This window comes from Oncorhynchus mykiss, chromosome 7, assembly GCF_057628025.1.
Source record: "Oncorhynchus mykiss isolate SJ-2025 chromosome 7, ASM5762802v1, whole genome shotgun sequence".
NCBI lineage: Eukaryota > Metazoa > Chordata > Actinopteri > Salmoniformes > Salmonidae > Oncorhynchus > Oncorhynchus mykiss.
The window spans coordinates 1,056,519-1,075,848 of record NC_143028.1 but is presented as its reverse complement, the minus strand read 5'-3'; the positions used below and the strand labels follow the sequence as shown (position 1 = coordinate 1,075,848).

General features: G+C 48.8%; 1 protein-coding gene across 6 annotated transcripts in view; it reads left to right on the top strand.

Annotated features, from left to right (window-relative positions):
• LOC110495553 (neurobeachin-like protein 1) overlaps positions 1-19,330 on the top strand; it is a 67,770-nt gene that overhangs the window by 8,633 nt on the left and 39,807 nt on the right. For all 6 annotated transcript variants that reach the window (XM_090239613.1, XM_090239618.1, XM_090239612.1 and 3 more), the window contains exons 4-8: positions 4,786-4,947; positions 9,108-9,189; positions 10,229-10,356; positions 14,557-14,639; positions 16,832-16,917. In XM_090239613.1, the coding sequence (XP_090095739.1) occupies positions 4,786-4,947; positions 9,108-9,189; positions 10,229-10,356; positions 14,557-14,639; positions 16,832-16,917 (541 nt within the window). The remainder of the gene's footprint in view (positions 1-4,785; positions 4,948-9,107; positions 9,190-10,228; positions 10,357-14,556; positions 14,640-16,831; positions 16,918-19,330) is intronic.

Genomic DNA, 19,330 nt, shown 5'->3' with positions numbered 1-19,330 from the left:
CCATCGCTGTGCAAATGTAGCCTGTCTTTAGGGTCATAAACGGGGACTCATTTTCAAAACGCAAGGTACAGAAATAGACTATAGGGTTCCATAACCAGCTCTGGAATCTGTGTTGGGGTTCCATAACCAGCTCTGGAATCTGTGTTGGGGTTCCATAACCAGCTCTGGAATCTGTGTTGGGGTTCCATAACCAGCTCTGGAATCTGTGTTGGGGTTCCATAACCAGCTCTGGAATCTGTGTTGGGGTTCCATAACCAGCTCTGGAATCTGTGTTGGGTTTCCAAAACCAGCTCTGGAATCTGTGTTGGGGTGACATAACCAGCTCTGGAATCTGTGTTGGGGTTACATAACCAGCTCTGGAATCTGTGTTGGGGTGACATAACCAGCTCTGGAATCTGTGTTGGGGTTACATAACCAGCTCTGGAATCTGTGTTGGGGTTACATAACCAGCTCTGGAATCTGTGTTGGGGTTACATAACCAGCTCTGGAATCTGTGTTGGGGTTACATAACCAGCTCTGGAATCTGTGTTGGGGTGACATAACCAGCTCTGGAATCTGTGTTGGGGTTCCATAACCAGCGCTGGAATCTGTGTTGGGGTTCCTTAACCAGCTCTGGAATCTGTGTTGGGGTTCCTTAACCAGCTCTGGAATCTGTGTTGGGGTTACATAACCAGCTCTGGAATCTGTGTTGGGGTTACATAACCAGCTCTGGAATCTGTGTTGGGGTTCCATAACCAGCTCTGGAATATGTGTTGGGGTGACATAACCAGCTCTGGAATCTGTGTTGGGGTGACATAACCAGCTCTGGAATCTGTGTTGTGTTTCCATAACCAGCTCTGGAATCTGTGTTGGTGTGACATAACCAGCTCTGGAATCTGTGTTGGGGTGACATAACCAGCTCTGGAATCTGTGTTGGTGTTACATAACCAGCTCTGGAATCTGTGTTGGGGTTCCATAACCAGCTCTGGAATCTGTGTTGGTGTGACATAACCAGCTCTGGAATCTGTGTTGGGGTTCCATAACCAGCTCTGGAATCTGTGTTGGGGTTCCATAACCAGCTCTGGAATCTGTGTTGGTGTGAAGGTTCTGTGCATGTCTGTATGTTTGCACGGCTGCATCCATTGTTTGAGAGCGTTCAGGGAGAAGAAGCACATGCAGTATAGAGAGAGACAGAGCAAGTGAGAGGTGATGTGCTCCTCTGCTCTTCCAGCTGTGGTCTGGTCACATGACCAGTGAAATGCCCAGTCAGTCCTGTCAGATGGTTACGTAAGGCTGTGTGGTCTGTGTGTGTGGGACTGGAGAGAGTGAAGTGTGGAGCAAGGGGAAACAGATTACTTTCCATTAGATCCGCCAGTACGGTCGTTTGTCGGTTCGTTGCCGTCTCTCTCTCTCCCCACTCCACCTCCACCTCTCCCCCTCTCTCTCTCCCCCTCTCTCTCTCCCACTCCACCTCCCCCTCTCTCTCTCTCTCTCCCACTCCACCTCCCCCCTCTCTCTCTCTCTCTCCCACTCCACCTCTCTCTCCCACTCCACCTCTCTCTCTCTCTCTCTCTCTCTCTCTCTCTCCCCCCTCCTCCCCCCCTCTCTCTCTCTCTCTCTCTCTCTCCCACTCCCCCTCTCTCTCTCTCTCTCCCCCTCTCTCTCTCTCTCTCCCCCTCTCTCTCTCTCTCACACTCTCTCTCCCCCTCTCTCTCTCTCTCCCCCCTCTCTCTCTCTCTCCCCCTCTCTCTCTCTCTCCCCCTCTCTCTCACTCCCCCTCTCTCACTCTCTCTCTCACTGCCCCTCTCTCACTGCCCTCTCTCACTCTCTCACTCCCCTCTCTCTCACTCTCTCTCACTCCCCCTCTCTCTCACTCTCTCTCTCACTCCCCCTCTCTCTCACTCTCTCTCTCACTCCACCTCTCCCTCTTTCCCACTCCACCTCTCCCTCTTTCCCACTCCACCTCCCTCTCCCTCTTTCCCACTCCCCTCCCCCTCTTTCCCACCTCCCCCTCCTTCTCTTTCCCACTCCCCCTCTCCCTCTCTTTCCCTCTCCCTCTTTCCCACTCCCCTCTCCCCCTCTTTCCCACTCCACCTCCCCCTCTCTTTCCCACTCCACCTCTCCCTCTCTTTCCCACTCCACCTCCCCTCTCTCTTTCCCACTCCACCTCCCTCTCTCTTTCCCACTCCACCTCCCCTCTCCTTTCCCACTCCACCTCTCCCTCTCTCTTTCCCACTCCACCTCCCCTCTCTCTTTCCCACTCCACCTCCCCCTCTCTTTCCCCACTCCACCTCTCCCCTCTCTTTCCCACTCCACCTCTCCCTCTCTTTCCCACTCCACCTCTCCCCCTCTCTTTCCCACTCCACCTCTCCCCCTCTCTTTCCCACTCCACCTCCCCTCTCTCTTTCCCACTCCACCTCTCCCTCTCTCTTTCCCCACTCCACCTCCCTCTCTCTTTCCCACTCCACCTCTCCCCCTCTCTTCCCACTCCACCTCTCTCCCTCTCTTCCCACTCCACCTCTCTCCCTCTCTTTCCCACTCCACCTCTCTCCCTCTCTTTCCCACTCACCTCTCTCCCTCTCTTTCCCACTCCACCTCTCCCTCTCTCTCCCCACTCCACCCTCCCTCTCTTCTCCACTCCACCTCTCCCCTCTCCCTCTCCTTCCCACTCCACCTCTCCCTCTCCCTCTCTTGTCCCACTCCACCTCTCCCTCTCTTTCCACTCCCACCTCCCCCCTCTCCCTCTCTTTCCCATCCTCCTCCTCCCCCTCTCTCTCTCTCTCTCTCTCTCCACTCCACCTCTCTCCTCCCACTCCACCTCCCCTCTCTCTCTCCCCCTCCCTCTCTTTCCACCTCCCCCTCCTTCTCTTTCCCACTCCCCCTCTCCCTCTCTTTCCCTCTCCCTCTTTCCCACTCCACCTCTCCCTCTCTTTCCCACTCCACCTCCCTCTCTTCCCACTCCACCTCCCTCTCTTTCCCACTCCACCTCCCCCTCTCCCTCTCTTTCCCACTCCACCTCCCTCTTCCCACTCCACCTCCCCCTCTCCCTCTCTTTCCCACTCCACCTCCCCCTCTCTCTCTCTCTCCCACTCCACCTCCCCACTCCACCTCCCCTCTCTCTCTCTCTCTCTCTCTCTCTCTCTCTCTCTCTCTCTCTCTCTCTCTCTCCCCCTCTCTCTCACTCTCTCTCTCCCCCTCTCTCTCACTCTCTCTCTCCCCCTCTCTCTCACTCTCTCTCTCCCCCTCTCTCTCTCTCCCCCTCTCTCTCTCTCCCTCTCTCTCTCTCTCTCACTCCCACTCTCTCTCACTCCCCTCTCTCACTCTCTCTCACTCCCCTCTCTCTCACTCTCTCTCACTCCCCTCTCTCACTCTCTCTCTCACTCCCCCTCTCCCTCTCTCTCCCACTCCACCTCACTCCCCCTCTCCCTCTCTCTCCCACTCCACCTCTCCCTCTCTCTCCCACTCCACCTCTCCCTCTTTCTCATTCCACCTCTCCCTCTCCCTCTTTCCCACCTCCCCCTCCCTCTTTCCCACCTCCCCCTCCTTCTCTTTCCCACTCCCCCTCTCCCTCTCTTTCCCTCTCCCTCTTTCCCACTCCCCCTCTCCTCTCTTTCCCTCTCCCTCTTTCCCACTCCACCTCTCCCTCTTTCCCACTCCACCTCCCCCTCTCCCTCATTCCCACTCCACCTCCCCCTCTCCCTCTCTTTCCCACTCCACCTCTCCCTCTCTTTCCCACTCCACCTCTCCCTCTCTTTCCCACTCCACCTCTCCCTCTCTTTCCCACTCCACCTCCCCTCTCTCTTTCCCACTCCACCTCCCCTCTCTTTCCCACTCCACCTCTCTCCCTCTCTTTCCCACTCCACCTCTCTCCCTCTCTTTCCCACTCCACCTCTCCCCTCTCTTTCCCACTCCACCTCTCCCTCTCTCTTTCCCACTCCACCTCTCCCTCTCTCTTTCCCACTCCACCTCTCCCTCTCTCTTTCCCACTCCACCTCTCCCTCTCTCTTTCCCACTCCACCTCCCACCTCCCTCTCTTTCCCACTCCACCTCCCCCTCTCCCTCTCTTTCCCACTCCCCCTCCCTCTCTTTCCCACTCCACCTCCCCCCTCTGCCGCAGCTGTCCTGCTTTTCCCAGCGATACGCTCCTACCCCGATTTGGGAATGCTCATCTGGGCTCTGCTTGGTCCGGTTAGAGGAAGAACCCATTTCTCTCTGATGAACTCTGTCTACAGAGAGGGACAGAGACAGGCCCATTCCTCTCTGATGACCTCTGTCTACAGAGAGGGACAGAGACAGTTAGGTTCACTGTTAGCTGTACAGTGGACGGTTTCATGACATTAGTCTAAAGGTTATCATGGAGTGTTGCTTAGGTACGTGTGTGAATGTAGTGTAAATGTGTGTAATGTACCTGAAGGCCTTAGAAGTTTGTGTGTGTGTGTGTGTGTGTGTGTGTGTGTGTGTGTGTGTGTGTGTGTGTGTGTGTGTGTGTGTGTGTGTGTGTGTGTGTGTGTGCGCGCGCGCTTGGTGCATCGGTACAGCTTGCCGTGCGGTAGCAGAGAGAACAGTCTGACTTGGGTGACTGGAGTCTTTGACAACTCTTAGGGCCTGGTAGAAACGTCCTGGATGGCAGGGTGTGTGTGTGTGTTTGCTTGCATAGTATTTATGTGTGTGCGTGCGCTTGCATAGTATTTGTGTGCGTGCGCTTGCTTGCATAATATTTGTGCAGATGTGTGTGACACGCAGGTGAGAGTTGAGCATGTTTTGGTGTTCCCTTTATTTCACCCCTTTCTCTCTCTCCCTCCCCAGGTTGGAGGAGGTGCCTCCAGTGATGACCCTGCTGCCAGACAACATCCTGCAGGTGTTGCGGCACCAGCTGCTCCAGTGTGTCCAGAAGGCCTCGGACGGGCTGGAGCAGGAGCAGCAGAACCTGGCCCTCCTGCTGGTCAAGTTCCTCATCGTCATCTGCAGGTTGGTCCGTGGTGTTTCTGTAGGACCAGAAGCAGTGGTCTGGCCCCTCCCTCCACCTACCTAGACCTGGTTGTACCGGTCCAGTAGTCTGGCCCCTCCCTCTCATACCTAGACCTGGTTGTACCGGTCCAGTAGTCTGGCCCCTCCCTCCACCTACCTAGACCTGGTTGTACCGGTCCAGTGGTCTGGCCCCTCCCTCCACCTACCAAGACCTAGTTGTACCGGTCCAGTAGTCTGGCCCCTCCCTCCACCTACCAAGACCTGGTTGTACCGGTCCAGTAGTCTGGCCCCTCCCTCCACCTACCAAGACCTGGTTGTACCGGTCCAGTGGTCTGGCCCCTCCCTCCACCTACCTAGACCTGGTTGTACCGGTCCAGTAGTCTGGTCCCTCCCTCCACCTACCGAGACCTGGTTGTACCGGTCCAGTAGTCTGGCCCCTCCCTCAACCTACCGAGACCTGGTTGTACCGGTCCAGTAGTCTGGCCCCTCCCTCCACCTACCTAGACCTGGTTGTACCGGTCCAGTAGTCTGGCCCCTCCCTCCACCTACCAAGACCTGGTTGTACCGGTCCAGTAGTCTGGCCCCTCCCTCCACCTACCTAGACCTGGTTGTACCGGTCCAGTAGTCTGGCCCCTCCCTCCACCTACCTAGACCTGGTTGTACCGGTCCAGTAGTTTGGCCCCTCCCTCCACCTACCAAGACCTGGTTGTACCGGTCCAGTGGTCTGGCCCCTCCCTCCACCTACCAAGACCTAGTTCTACCGGTCCAGTAGTTTGGCCCCTCCCTCCACCTACCAAGACCTGGTTGTACCGGTCCAGTGGTCTGGCCCCTCCCTCCCTCCACCTACCTAGACCTGGTTGTACCGGTCTAGTAGTCTGGCCCCTCCCTCCACCTACCAAGACCTGGTTGTACCGGTCCAGTGGTCTGGCCCCTCCCTCCACCTACCTAGACCTGGTTGTACCGGTCTAGTAGTCTGGCCCCTCCCTCCACCTACCAAGACCTGGTTGTACCGGTCTAGTAGTCTGGCCCCTCCCTCCACCTACCTAGACCTGGTTGTACCGGTCTAGTAGTCTGGCCCCTCCCTCCACCTACCTAGACCTGGTTGTACCGGTCCAGTGGTCTGGCCCCTCCCTCCACCTACCTAGACCTGGTTGTACCGGTCCAGTAGTCTGGCCCCTCCCTCCACCTACCTAGACCTGGTTGTACCGGTCCAGTGGTCTGGCCCCTCCCTCCACCAACCTACCTAGACCTGGTTGTACCGGTCCAGTAGTCTGGCCCCTCCCTCCACCCACCTACCCAGACCTGGTTGTACCGGTCCAGTGGTCTGGCCCCTCCCTCCACCCACCTAGACCTGGTTGGACCATGGAATTTGAATAATTTCTAGTTCTGTGGGTTGGACCTCTTATAGGTAATGTCTATTGATAGGAACCCCTCTAGCCTAGGTTGAGGGGTCAACCTGGTTTTAAAGGGTCTTCCAGCAGTAGGTAGGTGGTTCAGTAGGGCACGTAACACAGGTTTTTGCAACAGAAAGTGAAAACAAGTAAAAGTTTCTCCCTTGCTGCTTCAGTCTGTAGTCCTCTATATGGTACAGTCATGAACATGACCTTGAGGGATATGCAACAAAGCAGGATCAATGAGTCAGCCAGCTATCTTACCTTCATATTCTGAAATTACTTTTTTTATTTTCGAAAGAACCTTGAAATGGGCTTGGTCTAATTACCTCAACAACCAAAAACACACATTTTAGTTTAGTTTTCTTAATGAACCAGAAAATCAATAGTTATTTCTAATTGTCAAATGTAGCTGGCTACTCATTGGTCCAGTCCCTACTATAACAGACATGACTCTCTCTCTCTGTTGGAACCTGTCCCTACTATAACAGACATGACTCTCTCTCTGTTGGAACCTGTCCCTACTATAACAGACATGACTCTCTCTCTCTGTTGGAACTTGTCCCTACTATAACAGACATGACTCTCTCTCTCTGTTGGAACCTGTCCCTACTATAACAGACATGACTCTCTCTCTGTTGGAACCTGTCCCTACTATAACAGACATGACTCTCTCTCTGTTGGAACCTGTCCCTACTATAACAGACATGACTCTCTCTCTGTTGGAACCTGTCACTACTATAACAGACATGACTCTCTCTCTGTTGGAACCTGTCCCTACTATAACAGATATGACTCTCTGTGTGTTGGAACCTGTCCCTACTATAACAGACATGACTCTCTCTCTGTTGGAACCTGTCCCTACTATAACAGACATGACTCTCTCTCTGTTGGAACCTGTCCCTACTATAACAGACATGACTCTCTCTCTGTTGGAACCTGTCCCTACTATAACAGACATGACTCTCTCTCTGTTGGAACCTGTCCCTACTATAACAGACATGACTCTCTCTCTCTGTTGGAACCTGTCCCTACTATAACAGACATGACTCTCTCTGTTGGAACCTGTCCCTACTATAACAGACATGACTCTCTCTCTGTTGGAACCTGTCCCTACTATAACAGATATGACTCTCTCTGTTGGAACCTGTCCCTACTATAACAGACATGACTCTCTCTGTTGGAACCTGTCCCTACTATAACAGACATGACTCTCTCTCTGTTGGAACCTGTCCCTACTATAACAGACATGACTCTCTCTGTTGGAACCTGTCCCTACTATAACAGACATGACTCTCTCTCTGTTGGAACCTGTCCCTACTATAACAGACATGACTCTCTCTGTTGTAACCTGTCCCTACTATAACAGACATGACTCTCTCTGTTGGAACCTGTCCCTACTATAACAGACATGACTCTCTCTGTGTTGGAACCTGTCCCTACTATAACAGACCTGACTCTCTCTCTGTTGGAACCTGTCCCTACTATAACAGACATGACTCTCTCTGTTGGAACCTGTCCCTACTATAACAGACATGACTCTCTCTCTGTTGGAACCTGTCCCTACTATAACAGACATGACTCTCTCTGTTGGAACCTGTCCCTACTATAACAGACATGACTCTCTCTCTGTTGGAACCTGTCCCTACTATAACAGACATGACTCTCTCTGTTGGAACCTGTCCCTACTATAACAGACATGACTCTCTCTCTGTTGGAACCTGTCCCTACTATAACAGATATGACTCTCTGTGTTGGAACCTGTCCCTACTATAACAGACATGACTCTCTCTCTGTTGGAACCTGTCCCTACTATAACAGACCTGACTCTCTCTCTGTTGGAACCTGTCCCTACTATAACAGACATGACTCTCTCTCTGTTGGAACCTGTCCCTACTATAACAGACATGACTCTCTCTCTGTTGGAACCTGTCCCTACTATAACAGACATGACTCTCTCTCTGTTGGAACCTGTCCCTACTATAACAGACATGACTCTCTCTCTGTTGGAACCTGTCCCTACTATAACAGACATGACTCTCTCTGTTGGAACCTGTCCCTACTATAACAGACATGACTCTCTCTCTGTTGGAACCTGTCCCTACTATAACAGACATGACTCTCTCTCTGTTGGAACCTGTCCCTACTATAACAGACATGACTCTCTCTCTGTTGGAACCTGTCCCTACTATAACAGACATGACTCTCTCTCTGTTGGAACCTGTCCCTACTATAACAGACATGACTCTCTCTCTGTTGGAACCTGTCCCTACTATAACAGACATGACTCTCTCTGTTGGAACCTGTCCCTACTATAACAGACATGACTCTCTCTCTGTTGGAACCTGTCCCTACTATAACAGACCTGACTCTCTCTCTGTTGGAACCTGTCCCTACTATAACAGACATGACTCTCTCTCTGTTGGAACCTGTCCCTACTATAACAGACCTGACTCTCTCTCTGTTGGAACCTGTCCCTACTATAACAGACATGACTCTCTGTGTTGGAACCTGTCCCTACTATAACAGACATGACTCTCTGTTGGAACCTGTCCCTACTATAACAGACATGACTCTCTCTCTGTTGGAACCTGTCCCTACTATAACAGACATGACTCTCTGTGTTGGAACCTGTCCCTACTATAACAGACATGACTCTCTGTTGTAACCTGTCCCTACAATAACAGACATGACTCTCTCTCATGTCTCTCTGTGTCTGTGTGTTGGAACCTGTCACTACTTTAACAGGCTATGACTTTCTCTCTGCAGGAACCTGTCCAATGTGGAGGAGATTGGCACCTGCTCCTACATCAATCATGTCATTACCATGACAACGCTCTACATCCAGCAGGTCTGATTCCTCTCCCCCTTTCTCCACCCTCCTCTCCCCCCTTATCCACCCTCTTCTCCCCCTTTATCCACCCTCTTCTCCCCCTTTATCCACCCTCTTCTCCCCCTTATCCACCCTCTTCTCCCCCTTATCCACCCTCTTCTCTCCCTTTATCCACCCTCTTCTCCCCCTTTATCCACCCTCTTCTCCCCCTTATCCACCCTCTTCTCTCCCTTTATCCACCCTCTTCTCCCCCTTTATCCACCCTCTTCTCCCCCTTTATCCACCCTCTTCTCCCCCTTTATCCACCCTCTTCTCCCCCTTTATCCACCCTCTTCTCCCCCTTTATCCACCCTCTTCTCCCCCTTTATCCACCCTCTTCTCCCCCTTTATCCACCCTCTTCTCTCCCTTTATCCACCCTCTTCTCTCCCTTTATCCACCCTCTTCTCTCCCTTTATCCACCCTCTTCTCTCCCTTTATCCACCCTCTTCTCTCCCTTTATCCACCCTCTTCTCTCCCTTTATCCACCCTCTTCTCTCCCTTTATCCACCCTCTTCTCTCCCTTTATCCACCCTCTTCTCTCACTTTATCCACCCTCTTCTCTCACTTTATCCACCCTCTTCTCTCACTTTATCCACCCTCTTCTCTCACTTTATCCACCCTCTTCTCTCACTTTATCCACCCTCTTCTCTCACTTTATCCACCCTCTTCTCCCCCTTTATCCACCCTCCTCTCCCCCTATCATCGCCTTCCTGACTCTGTTTTCTTTTGAAAACAAGTTTAAAAACCAACCTGCACAAAATGAAGTATTTTTACCCAGTCACAATGATTAGTCATAGGGATGTGTGTGTGTGTGCGCGCATTTGTGCTAGTCTGTTTCAAAACAGATTTGAACAAAAACATTTTTTAGCATGTCACAATGATTACGTTTATTTTTTAGCATGTCACAATGATTACGTTTATTTTTTAGCATGTCACAATGATTAAGTAGGTACATTCCCGTGAGATTACACATTCCTGTGTGTGTGTCTTCTAGCCTCAACATGCTCTCTCCTACAGCTGAAGAGTAAGACCAAGGAGAAGGAGATGGTGGACCAGACTCAGGCCGAGGAGTTTGTCCGCCACTCTCTGGCCTTCTGCGAGAGCCTGTACGACCCCTACCGGAACTGGAGACATCGCACCTGCGGGTACACTAAGTCGCTAACTCTAGCAGAGTTTGCTTATTTGATTTAAGTGGAGGACGAATCATAATAATAGATGGAACTGTAGTAGATCCACAGTAAGTGGAGGACAGCTCATAATAATAGATGGAACTGTAGTAGATCCACAGTAAGTGGAGGACTACTCATAATAATAGATGGAACTGTAGTAGATCCACAGTAAGGGGAGGACGACTCATAATAATAGATAGAACTGTAGTAGATCCACAGTAAGTGGAGGACTACTCATAATAATAGATTGAACTGTAGTAGATCCACAGTAAGTGGAGGACTACTCATAATAATAGATAGAACTGTAGTAGATCCACAGTAAGGGGAGGACGACTCATAATAATAGATAGAACTGTAGTAGATCCACAGTAAGTGGAGGACTACTCATAATAATAGATGGAACTGTAGTAGATCCACAGTAAGTGGAGGACTACTCATAATAATAGATGGAACTGTAGTAGATCCACAGTAAGTGGAGGACTACTCATAATAATAGATGGAACTGTAGTAGATCCACAGTAAGTGGAGGACTACTCATAATAATAGATGGAACTGTAGTAGATCCACAGTAAGGGGAGGACGACTCATAATAATAGATAGAACTGTAGTAGATCCACAGTAAGTGGAGGACTACTCATAATAATAGATGGAACTGTAGTAGATCCACAGTAAGTGGAGGACTACTCATAATAATAGATAGAACTGTAGTAGATCCACAGTAAGGGGAGGACGACTCATAATAATAGATAGAACTGTAGTAGATCCACAGTAAGTGGAGGACTACTCATAATAATAGATGGAACTGTAGTAGATCCACAGTAAGTGGAGGACTACTCATAATAATAGATGGAACTGTAGTAGATCCACAGTAAGTGGAGGACTACTCATAATAATAGATGGAACTGTAGTAGATCCACAGTAAGTGGAGGACTACTCATAATAATAGATGGAACTGTAGTAGATCCACAGTAAGTGGAGGACTACTCATAATAATAGATGGAACTGTAGTAGATCCACAGTAAGGGGAGGACGACTCATAATAATAGATGGAACTGTAGTAGATCCACAGTAAGGGGAGGACGACTCATAATAATAGATAGAACTGTAGTAGATCCACAGTAAGTGGAGGACTACTCATAATAATAGATGGAACTGTAGTAGATCCACAGTAAGGGGAGGACGACTCATAATAATAGATAGAACTGTAGTAGATCCACAGTAAGTGGAGGACGACCCATAATAATAGATGGAACTGTAGTAGATCCACAGTAAGTGGAGGACTACTCATAATAATAGATGGAACTGTAGTAGATCCACAGTAAGTGGAGGACTACTCATAATAATAGATGGAACTGTAGTAGATCCACAGTAAGTGGAGGACTACTCATAATAATAGATGGAACTGTAGTAGATCCACAGTAAGGGGAGGACTACTCATAAAAATAGATAGAACTGTAGTAGATCCACAGTAAGTGGAGGACTACTCATAATAATAGATGGAACTGTAGTAGATCCACAGTAAGGGGAGGACTACTCATAATAATAGATGGAACTGTAGTAGATCCACAGTAAGGGGAGGACGACTCATAATAATAGATAGAACTGTAGTAGATCCACAGTAAGGGGAGGACGACTCATAATAATAGATGGAACTGTAGTAGATCCACAGTAAGGGGAGGACTACTCATAATAATAGATGGAACTGTAGTAGATCCACAGTAAGGGGAGGACGACTCATAATAATAGATGGAACTGTAGTAGATCCACAGTAAGTGGAGGACGACCCATAATAATAGATGGAACTGTAGTAGATCCACAGTAAGGGGAGGACTACTCATAATAATAGATAGAACTGTAGTAGATCCACAGTAAGTGGAGGACAGCTCATAATAATAGATGGAACTGTAGTAGATCCACAGTAAGTGGAGGACAGCTCATAATAATAGATGGAACTGTAGTAGATCCACAGTAAGGGGAGGACGACTCATAATAATAGATGGAACTGTAGTAGATCCACAGTAAGGGGAGGACGACTCATAATAATAGATGGAACTGTAGTAGATCCACAGTAAGGGGAGGACTACTCATAATAATAGATGGAACTGTAGTAGATCCACAGTAAGGGGAGGACTACTCATAATAATAGATGGAACTGTAGTAGATCCACAGTAAGGGGAGGACTACTCATAATAATAGATGGAACTGTAGTAGATCCACAGTAAGGGGAGGACTACTCATAATAATAGATGGAACTGTAGTAGATCCACAGTAAGGGGAGGACTACTCATAATAATAGATGGAACTGTAGTAGATCCACAGTAAGGGGAGGACTACTCATAATAATAGATGGAACTGTAGTAGATCCACAGTAAGGGGAGGACTACTCATAATAATAGATGGAACTGTAGTAGATCCACAGTAAGTGGAGGACGACTCATAATAATAGATGGAACTGTAGTAGATCCACAGTAAGGGGAGGACGACTCATAATAATAGATGGAACTGTAGTAGATCCACAGTAAGGGGAGGACGACTCATAATAATAGATGGAACTGTAGTAGATCCACAGTAAGGGGAGGACGACTCATAATAATAGATGGAACTGTAGTAGATCCACAGTAAGTGGAGGACTACTCATAATAATAGATGGAACTGTAGTAGATCCACAGTAAGTGGAGGACTACTCATAATAATAGATGGAACTGTAGTAGATCCACAGTAAGTGGAGGACTACTCATAATAATAGATGGAACTGTAGTAGATCCACAGTAAGGGGAGGACTACTCATAATAATAGATGGAACTGTAGTAGATCCACAGTAAGGGGAGGACGACTCATAATAATAGATGGAACTGTAGTAGATCCACAGTAAGTGGAGGACTACTCATAATAATAGATGGAACTGTAGTAGATCCACAGTAAGGGGAGGACGACTCATAATAATAGATGGAACTGTAGTAGATCCACAGTAAGGGGAGGACTACTCATAATAATAGATGGAACTGTAGTAGATCCACAGTAAGGGGAGGACTACTCATAATAATAGATGGAACTGTAGTAGATCCACAGTAAGTGGAGGACTACTCATAATAATAGATGGAACTGTAGTAGATCCACAGTAAGTGGAGGACGACCCATAATAATAGATGGAACTGTAGTAGATCCACAGTAAGTGGAGGACTACTCATAATAATAGATGGAACTGTAGTAGATCCACAGTAAGTGGAGGACTACTCATAATAATAGATGGAACTGTAGTAGATCCACAGTAAGTGGAGGACTACTCATAATAATAGATGGAACTGTAGTAGATCCACAGTAAGGGGAGGACGACTCATAATAATAGATAGAACTGTAGTAGATCCACAGTAAGGGGAGGACTACTCATAATAATAGATGGAACTGTAGTAGATCCACAGTAAGGGGAGGACGACTCATAATAATAGATGGAACTGTAGTAGATCCACAGTAAGGGGAGGACGACTCATAATAATAGATGGAACTGTAGTAGATCCACAGTAAGGGGAGGACGACTCATAATAATAGATGGAACTGTAGTAGATCCACAGTAAGTGGAGGACTACTCATAATAATGTATATCATTTAATAAATACTGCACACTTTTTCTCAGGGAAATATCAAATCAAATTTATTTATATAGCCCTTCGTACATCAGCTGATATCTCAAAGTGCTGTACAGAAACCCAGCCTAAAACCCCAAACAGCAAGCAATGCAGGTGTAGAAGCACAATAAGAGGAAGGGCTCTGGGTACTGGAGGAGCAGGGTCAAGCATGCATTAACCACCGGGGCTCTGTCAGCACCGGGGCTCTCGTGGGTACTGAAGCACTATATACAACGCTCTTAGGATCTATCATCATTATGTACTTATTCCACCATGGTCAATTCTACTGTTACACTTCTGAAAACACTGCAATCGTAATGTGCTGGCTTGGATGTTGTTGTTTCTTCACAGTACAGCTCGGCTTGGTTTACCTAATTAGTATACAAGTATTTTTTTCCCCAAAGTGCCAAAACATTTCCCAAATCAATCCAAGTAGTGTTGGTTCTAATCCTGTGCTAAACCCTCCCAGCAGTGTTCCTGCTCACAGACACACAGACAGAGTTTGGACAGGGGGTCTTTTTCTGACACCGTGTGTTTTGCCTGTCGTCTCCAGGGACCAGCGGAGTACAGTGGAGAAGAGCAGACAGAAACACAAAGCAGCTCCTCTCACCGTGGAGTTTGTCCCCTTCTTCTACCGTGAGTTTGATTTCTTTTTCAAAACGTTTTCTCCTTAATGAACACAACCCAGTTATCCTCTCTAGCGGGGTCGTTCAGTGGGGGGAAACTCAGTGTGGTCATTAACAGTAGTGAATGAGGAAGCCATGTTCTACTCAATGAAAAGGTCTCTCTAGAGAAAACAGATCACACTTCCCTGCTTTCCTCTCCCAGCTTAGGAACCGCCTCCCCTCAGAGCTCCACTCTCTTTCCTCTCCCAGCTTAGGAACAGCCTCCCCTCGGAGCTCCACTCTCTTTCCTCTCCCAGGTTAGGAACAGCCTTCCCTCGGAGCTCCACTCTCTTTCCTCTTCCAGTTTAGGAACAGCCTCCCCTCAGAGCTCCACTCTCTTTCCTCTTCCAGTTTAGGAACAGCCTCCTGTCAGAGCTCCACTCTCTTTCCTCTCCCAGCTTAGGAACCGCCTCCCCTCAGAGCTCCACTCTCTTTCCTCTTCCAGTTTAGGAACAGCCTCCCCTCAGAGCTCTACTCTCTTTCCTCCTTCCAGTTTAGGAACAGCCTCCCCTCAGAGCTCTACTCTCTTTCCTCCTTCCAGTTTAGGAACAGCCTCCCCTCAGAGCTCTACTCTCTTTCCTCCTTCCAGTTTAGGAACAGCCTCCCCTCAGAGCTCCACTCTCACTCTCCACTCTGTCTTTCCTTCTTCACTCTATTCTTCCTCATACCTCTGACTCTTTCAGTCCTCTCACTCTATCCCAGAAGAATCCAGTCTTTGTGTCCTCTCCTTAGTCTATTTGCCAGGCTGTCCAGATCAGCCTGGTAGTGAACGGTGGCTGTCTGGGCCTCTGGCGACAGCGGCCATCTTGGAACAAACAGCCTCTCTTTGTGTCTGTGGTTTCTGTCAACACCACAGAGAGAACTCTTTAGCTCCATCCAGTTGCCTCAAGGCCACTCCAGCAACCTGCCACCGTGTGCGCGCACGCGTGTGTGTTAGCGCATGCCTGTGTGTGTGTGTGTGTGTGAAGTGTGGGAGGCTCCGAGAGGATATGAATGGTACAGTAGAGGGAGTGAGGAATAGTGTGTGGAAGAAATGGGGAGGGTGACGAAGTGTGTGTGTGTGGGGGACGAGGTGTGTGTGTGCGTGTGTGGGGGACGAGGTGTGTGTGTGTGTGTGTGTGTGGGGGACGAGGTGTGTGTGTGTGGGGGACGAGGTGTGTGTGTGTGTGGGGGACGAGGTGTGTGTGTGTGGGGGACGAGGTGTGTGTGTGTGGGGGACGAGGTGTGTGTGTGTGGGGGACGAGGTGTGTGTGTGGGTGGGGGACGAGGTGTGTGTGTGTGGGAGACGAGGTGTGTGTGTGTGGGAGACGAGGTGTGTGTGTGTGGGAGACGAGGTGTGTGTGTGTGTGGGGGACGAGGTGTGTGTGTGTGGGGGACGAGGTGTGTGTGTGTGGGGGACGAGGTGTGTGTGTGGGAGACGAGGTGTGTGTGTGTGGGGGGGGGGGCGAGGTGTGTGTGTGTGGGGGGGGGTGGCGAGGTGTGTGTGTGTGGGGGGGGGGGGGGCGAGGTATGTGTGTGTGTGTGGGGGGGGAAATTAGGTTTGTGTGTGTGGGGGGGGTATGTGGGGGACGAGGTGTGTGTGTGTGGGGGACGAGGTGTGTGGGGGACCAGGTGAGTGGGGGACCATCTGTCTTGTCTGGGATCATTGGTTCTGACCTAGCTTTATCCCCCTGGGATTGGTTTGCTACTGTCTGGGGTTGGCCTGTAGAGGGAACGGTGCTGACCTGGGAGGCCATGCTGCTGCTGCTGCTGCTGCTCCTCACTGGGATGTGTTGACAGATGAGTTAATGTATGACTGAAAAGACTGGCCCCAAGGGAACATGATAGAGACTGTGTGTCTGTGGGCATGTGTGTGTGTGTATGTCACGGTGTGTGTGACGCGTGTGCGACTGTGTGCATGTGAGTGAATGAATGAATGTACTGTTTGTATGAGCGAGACAGGCAGCTATTCAAGAGGCCATTCTCTCAGCACCAGACCAGACTGAGATGGAGCCATTCAAGAGGCCGTTCTCTCAACACCAGACCAGACTGAGATGGAGCCATTCAAGAGGCCGTTCTCTCAACATCAGACCAGACTGGCCTCATGTTGTGGGTGTTATATTTGCATAGTTAACAAAACACCCACAGTTTTCCATGTCCACTGACTGTGTGTGTGTGTTTCAGAGTGCTTCCAGGAGAGTGAACACCTTAAGGACAGTCTGAAATGCTGTCTGTTACACCTGTTTGGAGCCATCGTGGCAGGGGGACAGGTGAGAATCAAGATGCACTCTTTTCATCCTACACTACACCCTACACTACACCCTACACTACACCCTACACTACACCCTACTCTACACCCTACTCTACACCCTGCACTACACCCTGCACTACACCCTGCACTACACCCTGCACTACACCCTGCACTACACCCTGCACTACACCCTGCACTACACCCTGCACTACACCCTGCACTACACCCTGCACTACACCTTGCACTACACCCTGCACTATCCCCTACACACTACACCCTACACTACACCAGCATATAAAGTCATGTGACACTACACCATCACGGCCATATAAAGTCATGTGACCCTACACTATCCCGGCATATAAAGTCATGTGACCATACACTATCCCGGCATATAAAGTCATGTTTGCCACATGAGAACAATTGAAGGCGTAATTTTTTTATTTCACCTTTATTTAACCAGTTAACAATTTCCAACTGCTACCTGGCCAAGATAAAGCAACGCAGTGCGACAAAAACAACAACACAGAGTTACACATAAACAAACGTACAGTCAATAACACAATAGAAAAATCTATGTACAGTGTGTGCAAATGTAGGGAGGTTAAATAATAGGCGCTAGAGGCTAAATAATTACAATTTAGCATTAACACTGGAGTGATCGTTGTGCAGATGATGATGTGCAAGTAGAAATACTGGGGTGCAAAAGAGCAAGATGGTAAGTAATAATATGGGGATGAGGTAGTTGGGTGTGCTATTTACAGATAGGCTGTGTACAGGTACAGTGATGGGTAAGCTGCTCTGACAGCTGATGCTTAAAATTAGAGAGGGAGATGTATCTCCAGCTTCAATGATTTTTGCATTTCATTCCAGTCATTGGCAGCAGAGAACTGGAAGGAAAGGCGGCCAAAGGAAGTTTTGGCTTTGGGGGTGACCAGTGAAATATACCTGCTGGAGCGCGTGCTACTAGTGGGTGTTGCTATGGTGACCAGTGAGCTAAGGCGGGGCTTTACCTAGCAGAGGGTTATAGATGACCTTGAGCGAGTGGGTTTGGCAACGAATATGTGGTGAAGGCCAGCCAACGAGCGCATTCAGATCACAGTGGTGGGTAGTATATGGGGCTTTGGTGACAAAACGGATGGCACTGTGATAGACTACATCCAGTTTGCGGAGTAGAGTGTTGGAGGCATTTACATTTTGTAAATGTCATCACCGAATTCAAGGATTGGTAGGATAGTCAGTTTTATGAGGGTATGTTTGGCAGCGTGAGTGAAGGAGCCTTTGTTGTGAAATAGGAAGCCGATTGTAAATGTAATTTTGGATTGGAGATGCTTGATGTGAGTCTGGAAGGAGCGTTTACAGTCTAACCAGACACCTAGGTATTTATACAGGGCTTTCGGAAAGTATTCAGACCCCTAGACTTTTTCCACATTTTGTTACGTTACAGCCTTATTCTAAAGTGGATTAAATACAACCATTTCCTCATCAATCTACACAATTCCCCACAATGACAGTGAAAACGTTTTTTTAAAAGAAATGTATTAAAAATAAAAACAAATATGTTATTTACGTAACAATTCAGAACCTTGGCAATGAAACTGGAGATTGAGCTCAGGTGCGTCTTGTTTCAATTGATCATCCTTGAGATGTTTCTACAACTTGATTGGAGTCCACCTGTGGTAAATTCAATTGATTGGACATGATTTGAAAAGGCACACACCTGTCTATATAAGGTCCCACAGTTGACAGTGCAAGTCAGAGCAAAAACCAAGCCATGAGGTTGAAGCAATTTTCCGTAGAGCTCCGAGACAGGATTGTGTCGAGGCACATATGTGGGGAAAGGTACCAAAACATTTCTGCAGCATTGAAGGTCCCAAAGAACACAGTGGCCTCCATCATTCTTAAATGGAAGAAGTTTGGAACCACCAGCATCCCAGAGTTGCCTCTTCACTGTTGATGTTGAGACGGGTGTTTTGCGGGTACTATTTAATGAAGCTGCCAGTTGAGGACTTGTGAGGCGTCTGTTTCTCAAACTAGACACTAATGTACTTGTCCTCTTGCTCAGTTGTGCACCGGGGCCTCCCACTCTTTCTATTCTGGTTAGGGCCAGTTTGCACTGTTCTGTGACGGGAGTAGTACGCAGCGTTGTACGAGATCTTCAGTTTCTTGGCAATTTCTTGCATGGAATAGCCTTCACTTCTCAGAACAAGAATAGACTGACGAGTTTCAGAAGAAAGGTATTTGTTTCAAACCCACAAATGCTGATGCTCCAGATACTCAACTAGTTTAAAGAAGGCCAGTTTTATTGCTTCTTTAATCAGGACAACAGTTTTCAGCTTTGCTAACATAATTGCAAAAGGGTTTTCTAATGATCAGTTAGCCTTTTAAAATGATCAACTTGGATTAGCTAACACAACGTGCCATTGGAACAC